This window comes from Chelonoidis abingdonii, chromosome 1 (assembly GCF_003597395.2).
Source record: "Chelonoidis abingdonii isolate Lonesome George chromosome 1, CheloAbing_2.0, whole genome shotgun sequence".
Classification (NCBI taxonomy): Eukaryota; Metazoa; Chordata; order Testudines; family Testudinidae; genus Chelonoidis; species Chelonoidis abingdonii.
In genome coordinates this window covers 271,032,341-271,054,392 of record NC_133769.1, presented here as the reverse complement: position 1 = coordinate 271,054,392, position 22,052 = coordinate 271,032,341, and the positions used below count along the sequence as shown (strand labels likewise).

General features: G+C 43.6%; 1 protein-coding gene across 5 annotated transcripts in view; it reads left to right on the top strand.

Moving 5' to 3' along the window:
• PCCA (propionyl-CoA carboxylase subunit alpha) overlaps positions 1-22,052 on the top strand; it is a 477,837-nt gene that overhangs the window by 136,042 nt on the left and 319,743 nt on the right. For 4 of the 5 annotated variants that reach the window (XM_075061511.1, XM_075061508.1, XM_075061509.1 and 1 more), the window contains one exon: positions 7,540-7,576. In XM_075061511.1, coding sequence (XP_074917612.1) covers positions 7,540-7,576 — 37 coding nt within the window. Of the gene's footprint in view, positions 1-7,539; positions 7,577-9,478; positions 9,550-22,052 lie in introns of those variants that run through there. The other variant, XM_075061510.1, reaches the window with a different exon arrangement.

Here is a 22,052-nt window from a genome sequence, read left to right as displayed (position 1 = left end):
CCTCTCGCCCTGGTGGAGTTCCAGAGTCGATGGGAGTGCGTTCTGGATCGATTTATCGCATCTAGGCAAGACGCGATAAATCAATCCCTGATAGATAGATCGCTACCCACTGATCCAGCGTGTAGTGTGGACATACCCCTAGGTGAACTCTGCTCTTTCTGATACCTTGTCCCTCATTCTAGCAATCCTAAAGGCAAGTGAGGACTGCAGCTGGAAAAAAATCCGATGAGTAGGACCCATGGAGTTGAATATTCAGAAGTAGCTTTTATTTTACACATGAAACCATCAAATGTTTATGGAACACTTAAAATGATTTGATGATAATTTTTAATATTATTGGGCTATGTCTACACTGGCAAGTGAAAAACAAAACTTCTGTTGTTCAGAGATGTTGGGAACCCTCTACACCTGAAAGGCGAAAGTTTTGTCGATGACAAGCACCAGTGTGAAGAGCGCTCAGTGTGAAGCGTGCTTCTGCCAACAACACTAACGCCGCTCATTGGGGGTGGAGAGCCAACAGACAGTGGCTACACTGTGCGCATTTTAGCAGCCCAGCTGTAGTGGCACAGCTGTGTCGCTAAAAGCTGGGTAGTATAGACACAGCCTTAATGTTTTCAGGTACTGGTTTTTTGTGCTATTGTAAAATACCCTGATTTTGTGGGCTTGAGGCGTGGTTAGCAAACACTAACGACAACTAATAGCTTGTTTCCCAAACAACATTGCACCTACAGACCTATGGCATAAGTACATATAGTCAGTTATTTTCCCCATTAATAATTCCCGAGAACCCCAAAAATGAATGGAAAGAGGATCACTAGTAATATGTTTGCATTAGTATGTGAATGACAGGCAGCTGTACGTGACCTTTATGCCAAAAATAAACGTCATCTCCCACCCCTCAGTTGGACGAGATCAGCACCTACTTGAATGAAGAGCAGTGTTTATCAAAACTCCTGCCACCCCTCCCCCCCAAATCCTCATAAAACAAAACTTACTAATCAGGTTAGATTTCCTACCTTCTGGGGAGAAAGGGAAATTGTTTCTTTTAGATTCTTGTGAGATTCCTGGATATCAGAAACAACCTATAGAGATGCACACTAGTCAACACTGCTCCCACATGAAATAAAGCCTTGAACAGAGGAGAGATTGACTTGACTGGGAAAGCCTGTGGCATTATATACTTAGACCCATGGGAAGAACCCCATCAACTGAAGTAGGATAATATCTGCCTACAATTGCCTTGAATCCCTGATTAGAAGGAATCACAACAGATGTAAACTTGTTTATTGTGGTATCCACCTGGATCACAAAGTGTTACAGGGCTTTTAGTCCCTGGTAGACAGAGTTTTTTTTGGATCAATCAGCTAGAGTGCAGAACAGCTCTGCATTCCATTTGCCAATTCAGCCAGTAAGAGAAGGGCAATGCGGTGAGGAGCTCAGTGGATACTATCACGGGAGCTGCATTCAAGGGAGGGGATGAGGAGCTAAAATCATAGGGCCTGGCTACACTTACATTTTTGCAGCGCTGGTAGTTACAGCTGTGGTCGTACAGCTGTGTAGGGCCAGCGCTGCAGTATGTCCACACTGACAGCGACCAGCGCTGCAGTGTGGCCACATTTGCAGCATTTGCAGCGCTGTTGGGAGTGGTGCATGTTGTGCCTTGTGGCAGCTTCCCAGCGTTCAGTGGGCGCAACGTGCTTTTCAAAAGAGGGGGTGGGGTGGAGTGTGACAGGGAGCGTCGGGAGACAGAGAGTGGATTTTTGGAGCAGACACTGTGACAGCTCCCTGCCTTGCAAGTTCAAAGAGGGGAGGGGTGGAGTGTGACAGGGAGCGTCGGGGAGACAGAGAGAGTGGATTTTTGGAGCAGACACTGTGTGACAGCTCCCTGCCTTGCAATTCTGGCCATTTCCCCACCCTCTCTCAATCACTCTTAAATGTTAGAAGGCTTCAGACCAGTAAGCAGCTTCTCCGCGGACTCCCTCTCTCCCCCTGCCGTCTGTTTGTCTCCTCAAGCAAACAGCTGTGAACATTCCAAAGCCTCGGCTCGCTCGCTCGCTGCAGGAAAGAGCAGCTGTGTTTGTTTTTTAGATAAGTAGCTCCGGGAGTACTTCTGGGAATTGTGGGATACCTCCTAATACCCTGGAGGCCAATAACAGCGCTGGTGAGTGTCCACACCTGATGAGCAGCGCTGCATCAGCAGCGCTGGATTCGCTACACCCGTAGCAGACCAGGTGTACAGCCAGCGCTGCAGGAAGGGAGTTGCAGCGCTGGCTGAGCTCTGTAAGTGTGGACACCTGGTAAGTTGCAGCGCTGTAACCCCCTCACCAGCGCTGCAACTTGCAAGTGTAGCCAAGCCCATAGTGTTTGGTCTCAAACTTGTTTTTAACTTTGCATTTCTGCGTTTCTAGTAGCCATCCACTTGGCCAGTTAGCAGGAGAGCCTTCAGGCTCTTCTGTGTTTGAATCCGTACCTGACTTTTCATCAGGACAAAGTAGTCTTGAGGAGTGGGATTTTTCAAGACATAAAGGGCTTTTATGTTCTCTAATTCCAGTGAAAGTCCTTGAGAGTTGGATGAGTAACTCTCCTTTGTGCCCAACTCTATTCTCCTTTTTACTTACCACGTTGACGTCCTCTTTCCATTTGGAAAGAAAAATGCCTTCACACTCTCTACCTGAAGTGAGCTTTGCATAATACTGTAAAGACCACTTTACAAGTTAGAAAGACCGATCAGGGTGGTTGTTTTTTGATGGACAAAAAGGCATAAGAAAGATCCAGTGCTTCACTGTCTTGTTTAGTTCAAGACTGCATTAAGGAAGACTACATTGCTCAGCATGAAGAGCTGTCTGTCTGTTTATTAAATGTCATTTAAACAGTGCCGCGAAATGTACAGGGTGCTTCACAGATCTAGAGTAGAACACATCTGCTTCCTCAAATAGCTTATCATTTAAGACAACGGTTTTATACCGATGGTCTATGGACCCAAGGGTGTCTGCAGGCTATGTCTAAGATTCCCAAAGGGATCCGCACCTGCATTTGAAAAATTTTAGAGGCCCCCAAATGAAAAAAGGTTGAAAATCACTGATTTAAGAGATGAGACAAACAAAGGTCTAAACACAGCACAACAGTTCAGGCAGGAGAGGCTGTGGAGAGGTTATTGGCCAGGAGAACAAAGTACTGTACAATAGAAAGGATTCTTTCAAGTGTTCGTCTTTAAGAAGAGTTTTGAAAAATGGAAGATGATGATGATGCCTGGCATTCAAGAGATGGGAACCTGTTCCTAGGGGAGTGATCAGCATAAATGAAGGTCTAAAGTCAAGAGTGGAAGAGGGAGATAAAGGGATCATTGAAGATAGAGTATTGGGAGGAGCAGTGAAAGTGAGTTGGGAAATAAGGAAATAAGAGCGCAGCTGTGGGTGAGAGCAGGATTATGCAAGAATATGAGGATGAGGAGTTTGAATCTGGTACAGTAAGATCAAGGGAGTCAGTAGGGGGCATCGGTTTGAGAACATGAGGACTTCAGCAGATATTTTGGTTAGACTGGGGCCTGGTCTACATCTTAAAATTTAGGTCAACATAGCTACATCTCCCAGGAGCATGAAAAACCCACATCACTGAAGGTATGGCTACACTTGCAGCTGTACAGCGCTGCCGTGGGAGCGCTTCCGCAGCAGCGCTTTGAAGCGGCTCCAGCGCTGGGAGAGAGCTCTCCTGGCGCTGCAGGTTCTCCACCTCCCCGTGAGGATTAGCTTACAGCACTGGGAGCTGTGTTCCCAGCACTGGGGCACTGTTTACACTGGCGCTTTACAGCGCTGTAACTTGCTGCGCTCAGGGGGGTGTTTTTTCATACCTCTGAGCGAGAAGGTTGCAGCGCTGTAAAGCGCCAGTGTAGCCAAGGCCTTAATAACATAGCTATGCTGACCTAGCCCCCAGTGTAAATGCAGTTATGCTGCCAGAAGAATCCTGTGGTACTATAGCTTTGCTGGTATAGTCTCTGTAGTGACATGGCATTAAATGGGAGAGGTGAGAAGCAGAGAGGCCAAAGAGAAAGAAGTTACAATGATAATCAAGGTGAGCAATGACCAAAATGAGTGGTGATAAAGAAGTGTATGTGGGTTTCTCACAGTGGGGAAAGTGACAGAAGACATGATTTTACAGGTTAAAGAAACGTGAGGGAGAAACTGGGTAGTGGGAAGGCGGAAAGAGGCTGTAGTGAAAGGTGGGAGTGGGGAAGATAATAGCAGAGAAAAGTTGCTGGATAGTGTCCAGTTTACTTGTACAGCAAGTGCCGCAAGGCTGAGTGTGGGTCCAGTAGGTTAATATCTATAGATGAAATCCTCTCCCCTCTGAAGTCAGTGGGAGTTTTGACATAGATTTCAGTGGGGTGAAGATTTTTCTGTATGTTTTGGTTTTTTCCTACGTAGCCATTTCAGTATGTTTTTGAGCTGGATACTGATGTTAAAATGCCCCCTAAACCTCTTGCAAAATAAATATTGGACATTAGTAACCACTTACCTATTATTTTGGATTTTCCAAGTTCCTTTACACCACCAAACGTCCTCATCCGTGAAAAATATTAAGTAGTTATTACTAGGTAATAAAAATTGTAGAGCTCCCAAAGTCTCTCAACTAGTTCAGCAAGTCAATCCACTACTTTTTTCCTGTTTCCATCTGCTGGTACATTGCGAAGAAGATTTTAATCCAAATGAACAGGTAAGAAATTTCTATTTAATTTAACAAAAATGACTTTTTAATGCCCCTTTAACTTAACCATGGTAAACTCAGCCATTTGTAAAACATAATAGGTAACGTGACTTTTATATCACTTTTTTATTAATTGTCCAAACTAGTAAAAATGTATTAGCATAATAAAATAATGTGCCAGAATTGTATAGTTTTTTTTTATAATTAATGTGTTTTAAACAAAAACTAGTGTAGCTTAACGGTATTTACAGGAAACATCAATACACCAATGAAACCTTTGCAAAATATGAAGTACATTAAAATATTTTAAAATACTCTTTTAATACTCATGTTTTCTTTGTATATTTTCCACACATGCTCTTATGCATTGGATAGTACATTATTTGTGATACTGAATTTTTTTCCACAGCAGCTATGCAGTGTGTCTGTCAGAACTACTCAGCACCAATAATCTAAAAATAACTGCCTTAAATTTTTATTAGAACTTGGACACTTGCCATTTTTATGTAATGTTCAAATAAAATGCACCATATTAAAATTTACTGTTTCAAGGAAAGAGATCAAAAGGCAGTTGCTAGAGACTGAATTATGCTAGTTGTTTATGCATTTTTTCCAAGCAGTTTCTATCTCTCCTCCCTCTTTTAACAATTTGAAAACAAACAAACAATATCTTCTGTTTCTAAAGCAGACTGTGAAGCTAAAAAATTTGGATATGCATTGAATTGCTGTTGTGAAGTTCTTTTAATTTTAATACATTAGCGCCAACTAAATTGATGTTAAAATAGTGTAAATAAGTGATATTCTTGCTGGGCGGGCTTCTTAAATCTGTTTCCCTCATTGTTTTTCAGGATAAAATGATTTGGGGCAATTAATGCTATGCTTCTTATATTGTGCTATTTATTCTTTAAAATTGTTGACTGTATGTTTAAAACAATCATGGCTCTGAAAAGTTGTCTTCCAGTGATTTGCTGCTTGTTTTTCTCTGAACTTGCAATATACATTAGCCACTTGTTTGCAGGTAACTAAGTGAAAAAATTTATCCTATTTGCTTCCCCCTCTCTCAATTCTATTTTGCAAATATATGACTGAATTTGCAAGAGAAAAGAAATGTAAAAGTTTCCTTCTTGACTATAATCGTGGCTCTTCATCAGTCATCACTCTTCCTGCATTTTGTTCAAGAGGCTCTAATTGTCTGCATTTGGCAGGTTTAACACTTCCTGACAGAGAGGCTATTAAGGGGAAGTATTCTCGCATAACTGTCACAGGCAGGAACAAAGAACCTTCAAACTCAATGTGTGGAAACCACTAACATTCTTAAATGACCCTTTTCATGCATTTTTATCCCTTTAAGCTAAAATTTGGAGAGTGCAGGGTCATGGAAAGCAGCAAGGTGTAATAAAACAGTAAACCTTGATTTTATTTTGTAGATTTATCTCTGACTTAAAAACAATTGTTATTTGGAAAAATCTCATTAACAGATGTGACTGCTTGGAGTAAAAAGACTTAAAACTGATGTAGCTTTCAGGACTGCTTTGAACTTAACAAGCACCGATTTGTGGAGCAGACTAGCTAATGAAAGGAAATTAAATTTTCTGACAACTTCCCCTGCCAGCCTCCTTATTCTTCATGGGGTTGTTACTAGGTACTGAAGACTTTTAAAGAGGATTTTGTTTTATTATTGGACATAAATGAACCAGGTATGAACATTTTGTATGTATTTTAAAAAAATGTTCTGACCTGGGTGCTTTTAAAACGAATTGCCTTAAAAGCTTTAAAAATATTGAGTTTCATTTTAATGTTCATAAGTCAACCCCTTAAGCTTCAGACCCACGTAGCAGCTGGTGGTTTCCAGACATTACTGCCTTCCATTCAAATCTTTTAATGTATGTCACAGAATAGTATAAATATTAGCAAATTTGGATGGAATTTTCAGATTTAACCCATGCCACTAGCCTATAAAATTTTTTCTTTTTACAGTATCATGATGGAAATATATTGTTGTGGGTAAAGGGCAGCAGAATTTAACTACTGAATGAGATCGAAAATTTGGCTGTTACAAGTGAACCTGTGCTGAAAGTACCTTGGGAGAATCATTTTACTTCCCTTGGCTTCCGTCTCACCCACACTCCATTACACTTTCCTTTCCGTAGTTTGAGCCAGCTGATGCAATATAGATGGTGACAACAAAATAACTTTGCTAATTAATAGTATCTTACAAACTCTTATTGATCCGGAAGCCATTATTTGAATTTATGCATTTCAGACAACAGTTCAAAACCCTAACAAGTTACATTAAAGCATCTGTCTTGAGGCTCAAAACTGCAAAAATGAAGTTGATATGAATTTTGCCTGAATAAGGACTGCAAGATTTAGTCCTTAAAGAAGTTCTGTAAGATTCTGAATCTTATCCAAACAATAGAGAATCAACTCCCCCTGCTGACAGCATCTGGGAAAACATGACATAAATAACAGGACAGAAACAAGCTGGCAATGGACAAGCTTTAATGATCTGATTTATGATCCATTATTGATTGTAAATTTCTAAATTTTACCATTTAAATTCCTTCAACTGCAGAAAATGATTTTGAGATTCTAGTAGTGCTTCCTGTCAGCTGATTGCTTGCTGCTTTGAGTTTCTCAGTGTAATAATGATGAGGTAGAATTTACATTCCACTTATGGTATTAATTTTACATTCCTCTGACTGAAAAGGGTCAGAAGGTTGTAAAATCAAACATTAAATGAATCAGAGGAGACAGTAGTGGAATATATGACTGCCCTAAGGACATAGTGCAATGGCTGATGGGATTAATGTTAGGTCTCATTTCCTGCTTTTACAGGATGCAGATGAAGCTGTCAGAATTGCAAGGGAAATTGGTAAGTTCTTAAATTAGCTATGGTGGGATTTGTGTGCCTCTCAGCAGACATGGTTGACTAAATTGAATGTGTAATAAGTAATCCCTATAGAACAAATAATGTTTTAATGGTTTTTAAGTTCCCCATTGCCATAACGCCCTATCTCTTAAATCATCATATTTTAGCTTTGCAAACTGATCTTTGAAGACTGAGTACATGAATGAGTTGCAGACAGGATACAAGACACAGTGATCACTGGTTAGTTTAAAAAGGAATTTATTTTAAAGTATTCATGAAATTAAATATATCCTTTTTGCGTAAGGTGTTAGGCAGGTACATTTCTCTTTATGTGGAGGCTGACAGAAGGATGCTTCTGCTCTTCATTCTTCATCATTATTTGGACCACAGTTTGCATGAATACAGTCTGGACCACCAACTTTTCCTCTATCCCATGCTAAAATCAAATCACCATTCTGCTTCTAAATACATTCTAGAATGGGAAAAAGCAAACAAAAACCTACGTGGAACTCTTATTTTAGCTAAGGCCAAGTGTAATGTGTGGTAGTCACCTTCGGTCCTCATTTAGAAAAGCTGCTGCTTCAGGAAAATATCTATTTTAAAGTTAAGCACATGCTGAGAGTGCTTTCCTGAATTCGGTAATTCTGTAAAGCAGTGGTTTTCAGCCTGTGGTCTGTGAATCCCTGGGGGACTGCAGACTATGCCTAAGATTTCCAAAGGGGTCTGCACTACCATTTGCAATTTTTTTAGGGGTCTGCAATGAGATGTTGAAAACCACTGATGTACAGTGTTTTGTGGAGGCGACAGCCTGGAAGAGCCCTCTGATTACTGTTGTATGAGCCTAAGGATTTGTCACTTTAAGAGGGTTTTCTTGTTGTTTTTTGTAATGGTGTAGCTACGCCAGGGGTCGCGGCAACCTTTCGCATGAAGAGATTGTTAGTGCTTCTTCATTATTCACGTCTAATTTTAAGGTTTTGCGTGCCAGTCATACATTTTAATGTTTTTAATATCTCTTTCTATAGTCTATAATATAAACTAAACTATTGTTGTATATGTAAAGTAAATAAGGTTTTCAAATGTTTTAAGAAGTTTCATTTAAAAAATTAAGTTTAAAATGCGAGCCCCCAGACAGTGGCCAGGACCCCAGGTATATGAGTGCCACTGAAATCAGCTTGCGCATGCCCCCTTTGGCCTTTGGCATGTGTACCACAGGTTGCTTAACCTGAGCTACGCCAACACAACCCCCTGCTATGGATGCATGTACTTAACCAGTGCAGAAGGTGACTAGTGCTGTCACACCTTAGACTGGTTTAAAATTGGGATAATTTGTGGTGCTGAAAAACACTTTTATACCAGTATAGTGCATTCCCACTGAGAGTTTTCACTGGTGCAGCTATATTGCACTAGTTTAACTGCACTGAAATCACAGGTGTGGACAAATTGGAAATTAAGATGGCAAAATTTAATTCAGCATTTCTTTTGGCTAGCTTTTGTGTCACTGTTGTGAGATCAGGAGATGACTTATCACTCACTGTCATTCAAGCAGAAATGAAAGGAAGACAAGATTGCTAACCATGGTAGAATTTTAGTAGGAGAATTTGTTAAATAAAATTGCTGTTTTATAGTATGGAACCCTTTTTACAACATAAATTTTAAATACATTTTTTTCTAAGCTTCATTTGTATATTTTGAGTTGTGGTTTTGTTTTTGTAGTATTTGTAACCACTGATCTAAAAGGCTACCTGCAAGTGTTTTTGTAAATTAACTGAGTATTTTGAGCAACACAAATAGTGAGGGGCAGTGGTGCAGTCCACATGACTTTTTAAAAACTTATTCTCACTTATTTTTAATTTTCGACCCCCTGATGTCTCTTGACCTATTCCTTTTTCTGATATGATTGTTCCAGTAGGCTGGTGGTATCACTTCAATCTGTTAACCTTGATGGACGTTGGAGACAGTTATAGGGAGTTATGCAGGTAGCACCTTTTTTCTTTTGGTCTCTGGCTAGTTTTAAAAACTATGTTTAAAAAGTTTGCCGAATCATACTGTATATTAAAAGAAAAAAAGCCACTTTTCACTTTTCCCCCACCAGCTCAAATAGTTAGATTTCATTGAGGTTTTTAAGGTGATGTATAGTTCTCAGCACGGTTAAGTGCATCATATCAGTGTGAGCTGGTGATATGCGGTGTTGGTGAAACCAGGATACAACTGAAATCTCTAATCTGTGTAATGCACCTGGATCCATTTGCTCCTTGGGGCACTTGGAATTTATTTACAATATTTTCAGGTTACCTTTAACTGTGCTCATCCAAACAGTCTTGCTTTTCTAAGACTGTCTGAGATAGGGGGAGGGATAGCTCAGTGATTTGAGCATTGGGTTTCTAAACCCAGGGTTGTCAGTTCAATCCTTGAGGGGACCACTTAGGGATCTGGGGCAAAAATCAGTACTTGGTCCAGCTAGTGAAGGCAGGGGGCTGGACTCAAGGTCCCTTCCAGTTCTAGGAGATTGGTATGTCTCCATTTATTATTATTAGTTATCGCAAAGAAAAAATTGTTCTGATGTCAGTTGGAATGCATATATCAATGTTTAGCATTCCAAGTAACGCCCTCTGCTGATTTCACTTTCTGCTTCTCAGTGGTGCATTCTGACTGGCTATCCATTAGCAATACTGGTTGTGTAGCATGCAGCATCAATGTTCTATATGTATTGCCTATGACTGTCTAAGACAAGGCTATCATTATAAATAAACTAATAAATATAACTTAAAGGAAAGAAAAACACATTTTACTGTCCAATCATAAGTATGCTGAATTTGTTTCTTTCTCTCCTTTAATTGGTGTAGTGTTCTTAGTTTCCTTCACTCTGCCATTCCCTACCCTTTCGCACCCTCTGCCCCCCAATTAGGATATGTTCTGTCAACTCTTCTTTCCTCTTACTGTTTGCATGTTCCTCTCCCTATACTTTTCTTTGTGAGCTTTACCTCTCCCATAGTCCTTTCTGCAATATATAATCTCAGTAGCTCTACTCCTTTACCATTTTAACAGTATTTTTAATTCTCTTCTCCCATCACTTCCGATGGGTTGTCAGTCTTCCTTTTCCCTTCTTGTTTTATTGTTGTGGTCCATCCTTTCTTTCCTCTTCTCTCTGCTCCTGTTGCTCCATTCTGAAGAGTTCTGTTCTGTGTGATGTACAGGCAGTGATGTGAAACCAGCAGGGATTTTCTTTTTTGGGTAATCTCTTGGCTGTTCCATCTATTCAGGCTGTAAGTTGCAAATTGAAACTTACTAGAGTCCTGATCTCTGAAGCATGATCAGGATCTAGTAAGTTTTAGTTTACATCTTGCCATGTGAGTGAGCAGAACAACCAGGAACCAAAGCCTGTACAAAACCAAAGTAGCTGGAAAACATGCTGTTGTCATGTTTCAGTTCACTGATAGCTGGTGATGTTTAATGTTACTTAAAATAGATACTGAAAAGAGACACAGAGACTTGTGCTGCTGGACAGACACAGTTAATGGTCCAAAGGCTACTACTTTATAAAAATAATTTAATAAAATAATACCTGACGGTAAGATGTGCTGGCAATGATGAAAAGTGGGAAGTAACAGCAAAAGGGAACCATCACAAGCCCTTGCTGACCCCTTTTGACAGGGCCGCCCTTAGGATTTATGGTGCCCTAAGCGGGATTATTAAACTGGTGCCCCTGTGCCTGACTTGCTCTGAGCAATACAAACATAAGCTTACATTATTGGAAAACTTGCCACATGCATGTTATTAAAACCAGTTTAACTTAGCGAAGCACACTGTAATGCTGATGGACTAGCACTAAAGAAGTAGCACTATAGAAAAAATTCTGATTTGACAGAATGATGCAAATAATATAATTTTTTAAATTTTTGTAACGTATTTGTTGGAATTTCTATGAAGAGGTATTGAACAAGGATTTATTTTTATTTAAAAGCATCTTTCTGGCTTTTTTGGCTGCCAATCAGTATGTCACTGTATGACAAAGACAAAGTGATGTTTGTTTGTTGCAGAATAGCAAGACAGTCAAGTGTTTCCTGACTCGTAGAGTGGAAAGGTTAGTTTTTTAATGAGCTTTTTGGAGAGAAATGTTCTCGGATGCTACTGTTACAGAAATTGTCAGTAGAATATGAGTGGCAATGTACACATGGGGTATTATATCAACAAGTTTTGCTGGATGAATAACTGTACATGTCCATTTCATTGATTTTGCATGTGGCAACACTGATGCGTGTACTCATTCTTCATACAGTTTCAAGTCCATTTTAAATCAAACTTCACGCTGCTTCAGGAAGCCTTCTAGGTCCTTGCACTTTGTCATTAGTTGCTCTTGTTCTTTTGTTGAATTTAGTCCTGCTCAGCCTGCTGCCAGCTGAGTGAATGGAACCCCAGGCCAACAGTGGGTTGAGTGTGCACAGCCGGGCGGTCTCAGCCACAGCCTGTTTAGCTTCACTGCCAGCTGGGTTCCTTCGGGGTCCTCAGGCCAGCAGCGAGGATGCTGAGTGGCCAAGCGTGCCCGCGGGACCTGGCTGGCAATGGGAGCGCAGCGTATCCCGGGCAGCAGCCTGAACCCCAGGCATCAAAAATCAGCTGGCATGCCACTTTGGCAGTGTTGCTGTAGGTTGCCAACTCCTGCTCTATACAGTGGTCCCAACTGGGTTTGTGATCCTGGGGGTTGCAGACCAATCATGGCGGCAGAGGACTCCGGCACTGGAGACAGAAGATGGACCAGTTGCAGCGGAGACACCCGAACCCCAGAGAGAGTGGCGGGCAGTTGGGCTGGCAGTCCGAGTCCGGAGGTCCGCAGGAGCCAGCAGCCTGACCCCATGTCTCTGTCGTGGGTGGCAGTCTGAGTAACAGGAAGAGTGGGCTTGGCCTTTGGGCTGGCAACCTGAGCCCTGCCCCCATCAGCAGGGGAGACGCGGCCCGGAGGCCCCGCGTCAGCCCAGGAAGAGCAGGGCGGGGTGCGGGCATGCATATTCACATAGGAAATTTTTAAAATTAAATCCGTGAAATATCATTCTTTTAGGGGAGAGTTCATGATATTCACAATTAGTGACAGGGGTTCGTGGGCTGTTAAAGTTGGACCATGCTCTTCTGTACACTAGCAAGGAGATGAGATATTACAGTTGTTGGAGGCTCTATTTAGCAGTAACAGGCTATAGGAAGTCAGTCACCATTTTTTATCTCTGGTGAAACTGGCCCCTCCTTCCCCATAGCCGAACTTGTCACAAATAATTGTCAACAACTTAATTTTCTGTTTTTGACTAAGATATTGATTTTTTTTTTTTAAATTGAAATTGAATTCAGGATTGTTAGCAAGCATTTTTGGCAAACAAATTTGTTAAATGACAATCTAAATGGCAACACAGCACTTCTTTCATGCTTGGCTCACCCCTCAGCCTGCTGGTCCAACAGCTGCAGTAGAGGTGGAGATAGGTGGAAAACTGCAGACCCCAAAATCCACCTCTTGGGGTGCAGAGTGGCAACAGCAGCAGCAAACCCTCAGGTCTGATCACACGCCATTGGGCACCACTGCCAGGCCAACGGACCATGGTGAAGTTAGCGCAGCATCTGATCTCAGGGACGGGGCACCCATGGAGCCACAGCAGCTCATCTTGTGCTGTGCAGCTCTGCCCAGGGGAGAGACGCACTCCCCAGCTAGGGTGACCGATATTTGGGGCTTTGTCTTATATAGGCACCAGGAGTCTATATAAGAAAAAGACCCCCAAATTGGGACTGTCCCTATAAAAGTGGGACATCTGCCCACTCTATCCCGACCTCCTGTCCTGATTTTTTGCACATGCCCCAACCTAGCCCTGTGCGACCATTCCAAACCTGTCTGCCTGCCAGGGAAGTGAGTTACTTTCATTGTCATTCCTCAACGGGCAGCCAGGGAGGAGAGGGGGAAGAGAGAAAGGTGGGGTGCTCTGTGGGGCAGGGGGGAGAAGAATTGATGTTATAGGGGACAACAAAGGGTACTGCCAGAGCCGCTGAGTCTGCCTCACCTCACACCGGAGGAAGGAGTCACACTCACAGGTGAGTTCCTTCCCCCACCCCTGCCCAGAGACCTATTCTGCGTATGGCTAAGGATGGCCTTGCCTTTTGATACTCAAATACTGAATATACTTAACTGTGCAAAGACTGAGCAGAGCAGCTTAATGATGACAATATTACTTATTTTATACAGCATCAAAAGTCTACCAGACTCTGTTTAAATTAGACAAAAAGGCTTGTATGTTTCCAAGACCCAGACAGGTGTACTATCCTGTGAATTCTAATGCACCAAGAAAAGCACCCAAATTTGCACCAAGAGTTGGGTAAACTTGTGTTTCCAAACGTAGGCGCAAGAAGGTAAATTGGTGCTTAATCTGTGGGAAAGAGTTGAAGACACAACCCTGCTCAAATAATTTACCCCTACTTGGGAAGATGAATCTAAGCCTTGCTGCTAGAACATACTACCATAAATGCTATTAGCTTTGAGTTTTGAGTTTAGCAACAATAAAAAATCCAGCCAATCTTTAATAGATGTGCATATATCCAGTTATTGAGACTGTAGCCAATGTCTGAGAGGTACAGGCCATCAAAACAAAATTGACTAGGACAATGATAATTAATACTCTCAGCATCTTTCCCCCAACAGATACACAAAACCTGCTAAACCCAGCCAAGGCACCCTCATCTCCTATATAGCAGGACTGGGGGGTCTCTCAGGTTTGCCAAATAACAAAAGGACCCCCTGGGACATCAGCTCTGTCCTTGATCCAAGGCCAGTGTCACAGATGATTATTCTTAAGGCCACATTTAGACACATAAATGAAAGTTCTCTGGCTTCTCAGAAATGCTAAACACACGCAAATTCTGTTAAAGTGGAAGGCAGCTAGTGTGCTTAGCATCTTTGAAAGCAGGCTATTTTTTTGTTTTTTGCTTATGTATTTAGGAAACTAATCTTAAACACACAATTTTGAAAAATTTGGCCCTATTTTATTTTATATTATTTTTAATGTTTTGTTGTCATTTCACCTGAAACATTTCTAATTTAAATTTCAAGGACCATATGTCTAGGGAATGGTTGATGCACTCACATAAAATAGGACTCAACTTCTGCTCAAAATTCACATACAGACCTTCTTGAAATTTGGGAAAGGTTGGATACCCTTTTCTCCCCATTATTTTTTCATTTTTTCCCCTTCCTTATTTCAGTACATTTCTCAAATACCGTTTTTTGAACCCAGTTGTAACAGTAGGGAATAGGCAGTTCTCTCTCTCTGGCCAAACTGTGAGAAAATATTTCCAACGAGACCTGTTTGAATTATGTTCTAACGCAGAAGTCAAATATGGCTCTATTATCTGAGTTTGTCAATACTGTTCTGTTTGGTCTGTGACTTAAATTGTTTTCAATGCCAGCTGAGAGAGGATAGGGAAAAACCATTGCTGTATTTGTCATTTTTTCCAAATGCAGACAAAGCCGAAGTATGATAACTATCTAATAAAAATGCTCTCTTGGAAGGCATCAAAAGAGTAGACTGCAGAAATTTTCTCCCTTACCATGGAAAGTGTATGTGTATATTGAAACTCTTTCTTTATAAAATGTGTGCTGTTTTTTTTTTTTTACACTTACTGGGACTATACTATGTCTAGTCTTGATTTGCCACCTTATGTACATGTATAGCTAATATGAAATCAATACACATAAAACTACCAAAAAGCAGCAGTAAAGTGCAGCAAAACTCAGTGGGTCATACCAATAAACCCTCCTGTGCATTTTTTGTTAAGTAACCCAGTTTAGCCAACTTGGTTGAAAAATGTGATCTACATGTTTTATAATATGTAAACAGTATACCTCATTTTCCCCTGGAACTGAATGTCAGCAAAATTATAATTATTTTTATAATGACTGTAGCTCCTATGTATAAGTAAAATCAATGAGTCATTCAATTGAATAATATTATGTGTTATACCAGGCTGAAATGATTAGCCTTATTGGTAAGAAGATGAACTTTTCCAAGCGGTATTACTATGGAGCACATAATATTAATTTTTATTTTTAATGTTAGATTGGAACATCATGATTGCCATACTGAATCAGACCCATGCTCCATCTCATCCAATATGCTGTTGCTGATACTGATCAGCACCAGATGTTTCAGAGAATGGAGTAAGAAATCCACAGTAGGTAAATGTAGGGTAATCTGCTCCCCACAACAGTGCACATCTAATCTCTAATAGTTAGATATTAGCTAAAGGCCTGAAGTATACTGTTTTATAATGAGGTTTTGTATCCCTTCCAATATCCTTTTTTAGCTTTCACAATGACAACTCTGGTAGATATTCTTTTCAGCCATAAAAATGTCTAATCCCATTTTGAATCTTGCTAAATTTGCCCACTGATGTTCTGTGGCAAGGAGTTCCACATTTAAATTACACTTTGGGAAAGTGTTTTCTTTTATCAGTTTTGTATTTGCCACCTCAGTTTAACTGAATGTCCTGTTTATTTTGTATTATGAGACAGGAAAGTTCAGAAGCTTCCAATCTGCCTTCTCTAGACCATTCATTAATTTGTATGGTTTTATCATCTCCACTTTTATTCACCTCATTTCAAGGGTAGAAAACTCAAGTCTTCCCAATCTTTCTTTATGTGAAAGTTTTTTCAAGTCCAATTATTCTTACCAGCCTTCCCTTTGAAATTAAATAGATGTGAACTGTTTGAAAAGTGAGGGGTAAAACTATTCACAATTCATGGAACTAAATAAAAGTAAACAGTAAAAACTACAGTGAAATTTGTTAAAGTGGTTAATTTGGGCATCCCTATTTTGGCTTGTATCCAAATATTCACTATCATCCCCAAATCTCTTAAATAGTGAGCTTCCCAAATCAGTCATGCGTAGAAACAAATCTTCATTTTGCAAGGACAGATGACAATTTTAGTGCCAAGACAAGTCAGCTGGAGTAGAGTTTGCTCTAATTAGCATCCTCATACACTATAGCTGCAGCCCTGTGACACACAAATGGTTCTGAATTTTTTCCCTAGCTTTGCAAATATCAAACTATCTAAGAAGCTATTCCAATCTGATCCTTAACTACCAAATGTCCCACAGATTAGTGTAAGAGAGAGGCAGATGAATCAGTGCAAATAAGAAATGGCCTTTGGAAAGTAATTTTTAATCTAAATAGTTATGCTACATGGACTAATTTCTCTCCTCTCTCTCGCTTTCTTTTTAACATTCAGAAAACTTTTACAGCCTGTCATAGCTTCCTACTCAGATTTGAACCTTAGAGTTCAGAAACTAAGATGCTAGCATGAAACCTCCAAGCTTAATTACCAGCTTGGATCTGATAGCGCTGCCACCAGCCAAAAATTCCAGTGTTTGGCTCACTCTGGTCTCCCCAAAACCTTCCCTGGGGGACCCCAAGACTCAGAGCCCTGAGTCTTATCCACAAAGGGAATACCCCCACCGTCTGTGGGTGTATCCTGGTTGAGCTATTCCTCCCCAGGGCTTCCCCTTCCATGGGTTATCCTGGAAGATTTACTGTACTTAAACTCCTTGAATTACCAAAACGAGGGGCAATTGTACTTCCCCCTTCCTTCTTTTTCCCCTCCCAAGTCTTTCCCTGAGAGAGACCGTAATTCTGCACAGGGATTTCTATCCCACTAAGCGCTCACTTAGAAAAGAAAATCCAACAGGTTTTAAAAAGAAAGCTTTATATAAAAGAGAAGAAAAAGACTTAAAAAATGGTCTCTGTAATCAGATAACAATATACGTCCATTGTTAAAAGAAAAATATGAATAAAACAGCCTTATCATAAAAGAAATACAATTTAAACACTCCCAGCAATCTACACACATGTAAATACAAAAAACAAGAAAAGCCTATTGTTTGTTTTACCTTTGTACTCACAACTTGGAAAAACTGAAAGATTAGAGCTTGAGATAGAAAGACCCTCTCATACGCCGAGATGACAGATGAGGAGCCAAGACAAAGGGACACACACCCAAACTTCCTCTCGGAGCTTTTAAAAATTTTGTTTTCCCTGACTTGTCCTCCTGGTTCAGGTTTTGGTTCCCTTTGTTAACCTTTTACAGGTAAAAGAAACATTAACCCTTAGCTATCTGTTTTTGACACAGCCAAATTGAAAATTCATAAAAAGTTAACTTTACTCTGGAAGTAAAACACCACTCAGTCTGAACAGGGGTGTCAGATTTTGTCCCTTAATTTAGTGTTTGTATTACATCAGTTTGGGGAAAATACCTCTTCTTCGAGTGATTGCTCATGTGTATTTCACAGTAGATGTGTGTGCTCGCCACGTGCACCAGTGCTGGAAGTTTTTCCCTCAGCAGTACCCGTGCTGGGGGAGCACCATGGTGACCCCTGGAGTGGCGCCTGTATATCACACTATAAGGGGAGCCATGGACTCCCCCCACTCTCAGTTCCTTCTTGCCTCCAGTGAAGGTAGTCGGAACTTTGTGCTCCAGCTCTGCTGCAACCTTTTCTTCTTGACGTTAATGGTACTGTTTGTGGATCGTTTCTTCAGGTTTTAGTGGGCTTGGGGCATGCCCCTTGCCCCAGGATTCAAGTCATGTGACTCCTGTCACCGCTCTATGCCTAGGAGTGACCTGCACGCTGAGTGTCTCCGCTGCCTGGGTGAGACTCACATCAGCAATCGTTGTAAGATCTTCAGGTCGTTCAAGCCAAGGACTAAGAAGGAGAGCGACATTAGACTTCAGGCTCTCCTGATGGAGTTGCTTCTGGCCCCAATGCCGGCATGCTGATTGGACTCGGAACTGGCTGCCGCATCGGCGGTGTGTAGCGAGGCCCCTTCGACCAGTTGGCGCTGCTCTCCTTCCAAAAAGCAAGGGAAGGGCCCTGCCTCGCAGTGGCTCCGTGACAAGGAAAAAGGGGAGGCTGGTCCCGCGTTGGGCAGCCCTCAGTCCCTCCACCAAGTTCAAGGCCTCCAGTTTGTGTAGAGCAGAGCAGCTCAGCACTGTCAGCCCATGCATCCCCACCGGTATGGATGCCGTCGATGCCGGAGGTGATGCAGGCTGCGAAGGACATTATGAGCCTGCCGATCCCAAGCATGCAGCTGGGCACAGGCCCCAGGTCTTGTGGCAAGGCTGTATTGGGTGCCCACCAGATCTCTCCAGCCAGCCGCAGTTCCCACTCTGTGGATCGCTCCCCGTACCACTCAACATGCAGTGGCTGCTCGTTTTGCAGCTCTCGCCCACCCTTGACGCCGGCCAGACCATCCAGACCATCGCTGCCAGTGAGCGTAGGCACCAAGAGAGGCACCAGGAATGGTCCCCTATGTGTCGTGGGTACCGCAACCACTCTTGATGGGATAGACGCCGTCGTTCCAGCTCCCGATCAGCTAGATATCGTGCTTGAGACTCCTGCTGGGGTGCCTTGGCACCGGGGCACCGGTCCTCAAGATGCTATCATGGGTACCGAAGTAGTTCTTCAGGCAAGTACCATTCCTCGACGTTGAGGTCCAGGTCCTCAGGGAGACAGCATCACAGGCACTATTTCTACTGCTCCCGGGGCACCGAGAGTTCATCGGTGACCCCGTGCTCAGTACCCAGCCACCCATTCTCGGTTTGCGCTGTTCAGCCGGGACAGATAGTGCCATTGGGCTCTCAGCCAGGTCAATGGTGGCAGGGACAGTGGTGCCAGTGGGCACCGTGGCCTCCAATGTCAGCCCAGACAGGGGCTCGTTTGGTTGCCGAAGCGTCTCAGACTCCATCGGCCTCGTCCGGCCGCCTTGGGGACAAATTGGTGGGTCACAAGTTGGCAGACTCATGCCTGGACTCTGATCTGGGGCTCGGCGCCCTGGCACCAACCGAGGCTCTCGGCTCCATGCGGGCCCTCTCCCCGACACCATATCAGTGCCTCCGCCATCATAGAATCATAGAATCTCAGGGTTGGAAGGGACCTCAGGAGATCATCTAGTCCAACCCCCTGCTCAAAGCAGGACAGTCCCACAGGAGGACTTCAAGGCACACCAAGACCTGCTGAAGTGGGTAGCATCCAGCCTCAAGCTGCAGGCCAAGGAGATGGAGGCTCCATCTGATTCCCTCTTCAGTATTCTGTCTCCCTCGGCACTGGGCCGCATGGCCCTGCCCCTGCGCCAGGGTATTGCCAACATCTCCAACATCCTGTAGCGAACCCCTGCCTCCTTGGCCTCTATCTCCAAGAAGGTAGAGAGGAAATACTTCGTGACAGCCAAGGACCACAAATACCTCTATTCCCACCTGGCACCCAACTCGCTTGTGGTGGAATCGGTAAACTGCAGGGAACAACAGGGCCAGCCTGTGCCAACCCCCAAAAATAAGGGCGCCGGACAGCTGGACTCCTTTGGGAGAAAGCTTTATTTCTTTGCAAGTTTCCAGCTTAGGGTAGCCAACTACCAGGCCTTACTGAGCAGGTATGAGTTTAACCTTTGGGAGTCTCTGCCTAAGTTTGAGTCCCTCCTCCTGGATTGGGATAGGAAGGACTTCAAGGTGCTGGCTGAAGAGGGGGCAGGGGCAGCGGCAGCTAAAGCGGCCCTGCAAGTGGCGTTGGATACAGCTGATACTGCGGCCCGCTCGATGGCTTCCGTGATTTCCATGCTTAGGGCGTTGTGGCTCCTGTTATTGGGACTGTCGACGGAGGCTCAATCCCTGATGCAGGACCTCCCATCTGATGGGAAGGCGCTCTTTGCGGACCAGATGGACATCAGGCTGCATGGGATGAAAGATTCCCGCACTACCTTACAGACCTTGGGCTTCTGTGTCCCTCCCGCTAAGGACAAGGCCAAATCGCTTCCAGCGGCTCAAACTGTGAGCAGCAGATATGAGCCTCTGTATAAAAGACCCAGAGACCAGAAAGACTGGTCTCAGCGGCAGTCCCGCTCTGCCCTGCAGCCTGGGCCCTCCAAGGGCAAGAGGCAGGGAAAAAGGTGGTTTTGACTATTTGCAGGGGGGCACCAGGCCTGTTGCCAAGGAGACCCCCTGTTTAATAAAGTATGTGTTCTGCAACCAATTGTCTGCCTTCCACAGGACGTGGTCCTGCATAACATCGGATCAGTGGGTCCTCAGTACCATTTCCAAGGGCTACATGTTGCAGTTCACCTCGCCCCCACCAAATCACCTGCCCTCCATGGTGGCCCTGGCAGACCCGGAGCATGTCTGCCTCCCGGGGCAGGAGGTGGACTGGCTACTGCACCTGGGGATGGTGGAAAGGGTACCCGTAGAATTCCAGGGCAAAGGGTTCTATTCCCGGTATTTCCTGATCCTGAAGGCCAAAGGCGGCCTCAAGCCCATCCTGGACCTGCGGGACCTAAACCAGTTTCTAGTCCGTTCCAAGTTCCGCAAGGTGTCTCTGGCCTCTATTATCCCCTCCCTGGACCTGAGGGACTGGTACATGGCCCTGGACCTTCAGGATGCATATTTTCACATCCGTATATCTGAGGGGCAGAGGCGCTTCCTCCGCTTTCTGGTGCGGATGGACCACTACCAGTTTGCGGTCCTCTCATTTGGCCTATCCATGGCACCCAGGGTCTTTACGAAATGTATGGCTGTGGTAGTGTCCTATCTCAGGTGGGAGGGCGTACAGATCTTTCCTTACCTGGATGACTGGCTCCTCAAGGGAGAGTCCCGCTCCGAGGTAAAGACCCATGTGGAGCTGCTCCTATCGACATGCGCCAGTCTCGGCCTAGTGGTGAACGAGATCAAATCAACATTAATTCCCGTTTAGCGCATAGAGTTCATTGGGGCCCTGCTGGACTTCTTGAGGGTCAGAGCCTCTCTCCCTTTGGACAGGTTCGAGACCCTAAGAGATCTCATCACCTCAGTCATGGCTTTCCTGGTGACCATGGCGAGGGCATGCCTTTGAATTCTGGGGCACATAGCAGCATGTATGTACGTGGTCTGCCATGCCAGACTCCGAACGAGGCCCCTCCAGATTTGGCTAGCCTCCCAATTCTCTCAAGTTCAGGACGGCCTAGACAAGGTGCTCACAGTTCTTTTCCCGATAGTGGCTTCCCTTCAATGGTGGTCTTGCCCGAGCAATATGCTGCAAGGAGTTCCTTTTTGGGATGTCAGCCTGTATATAGACCTGGTGTCCGACGTTTTGGACTTCGGCTGGGGAGCCCACACAGGGAATGTGTAGACCTGGGGAACGTGGTTGACTCCGGACCTATCCCTTCACATAAATGTCAATGAGCTCAGGGCAGTGCGGTTGGCGTGCGTGGCTTTCGACATGCATCTCCATGGCAGGGTGGTCAGGGTCCTCACGGAAAACACTGCTGCCATGTACTAGATCAACAGGCACGGCAGGACTCGCTCCCTAGCCCTCTGCCAGGAAGCCCTGAACATATGGGAGATCTGTATAGCCCATGATATCTCCCTGAGGGCGGCCCACCTTCCAGATGTTCGCAATACGCAAGTGGACCACCTCAGCATGGTCTTCTCCCCCCAGTA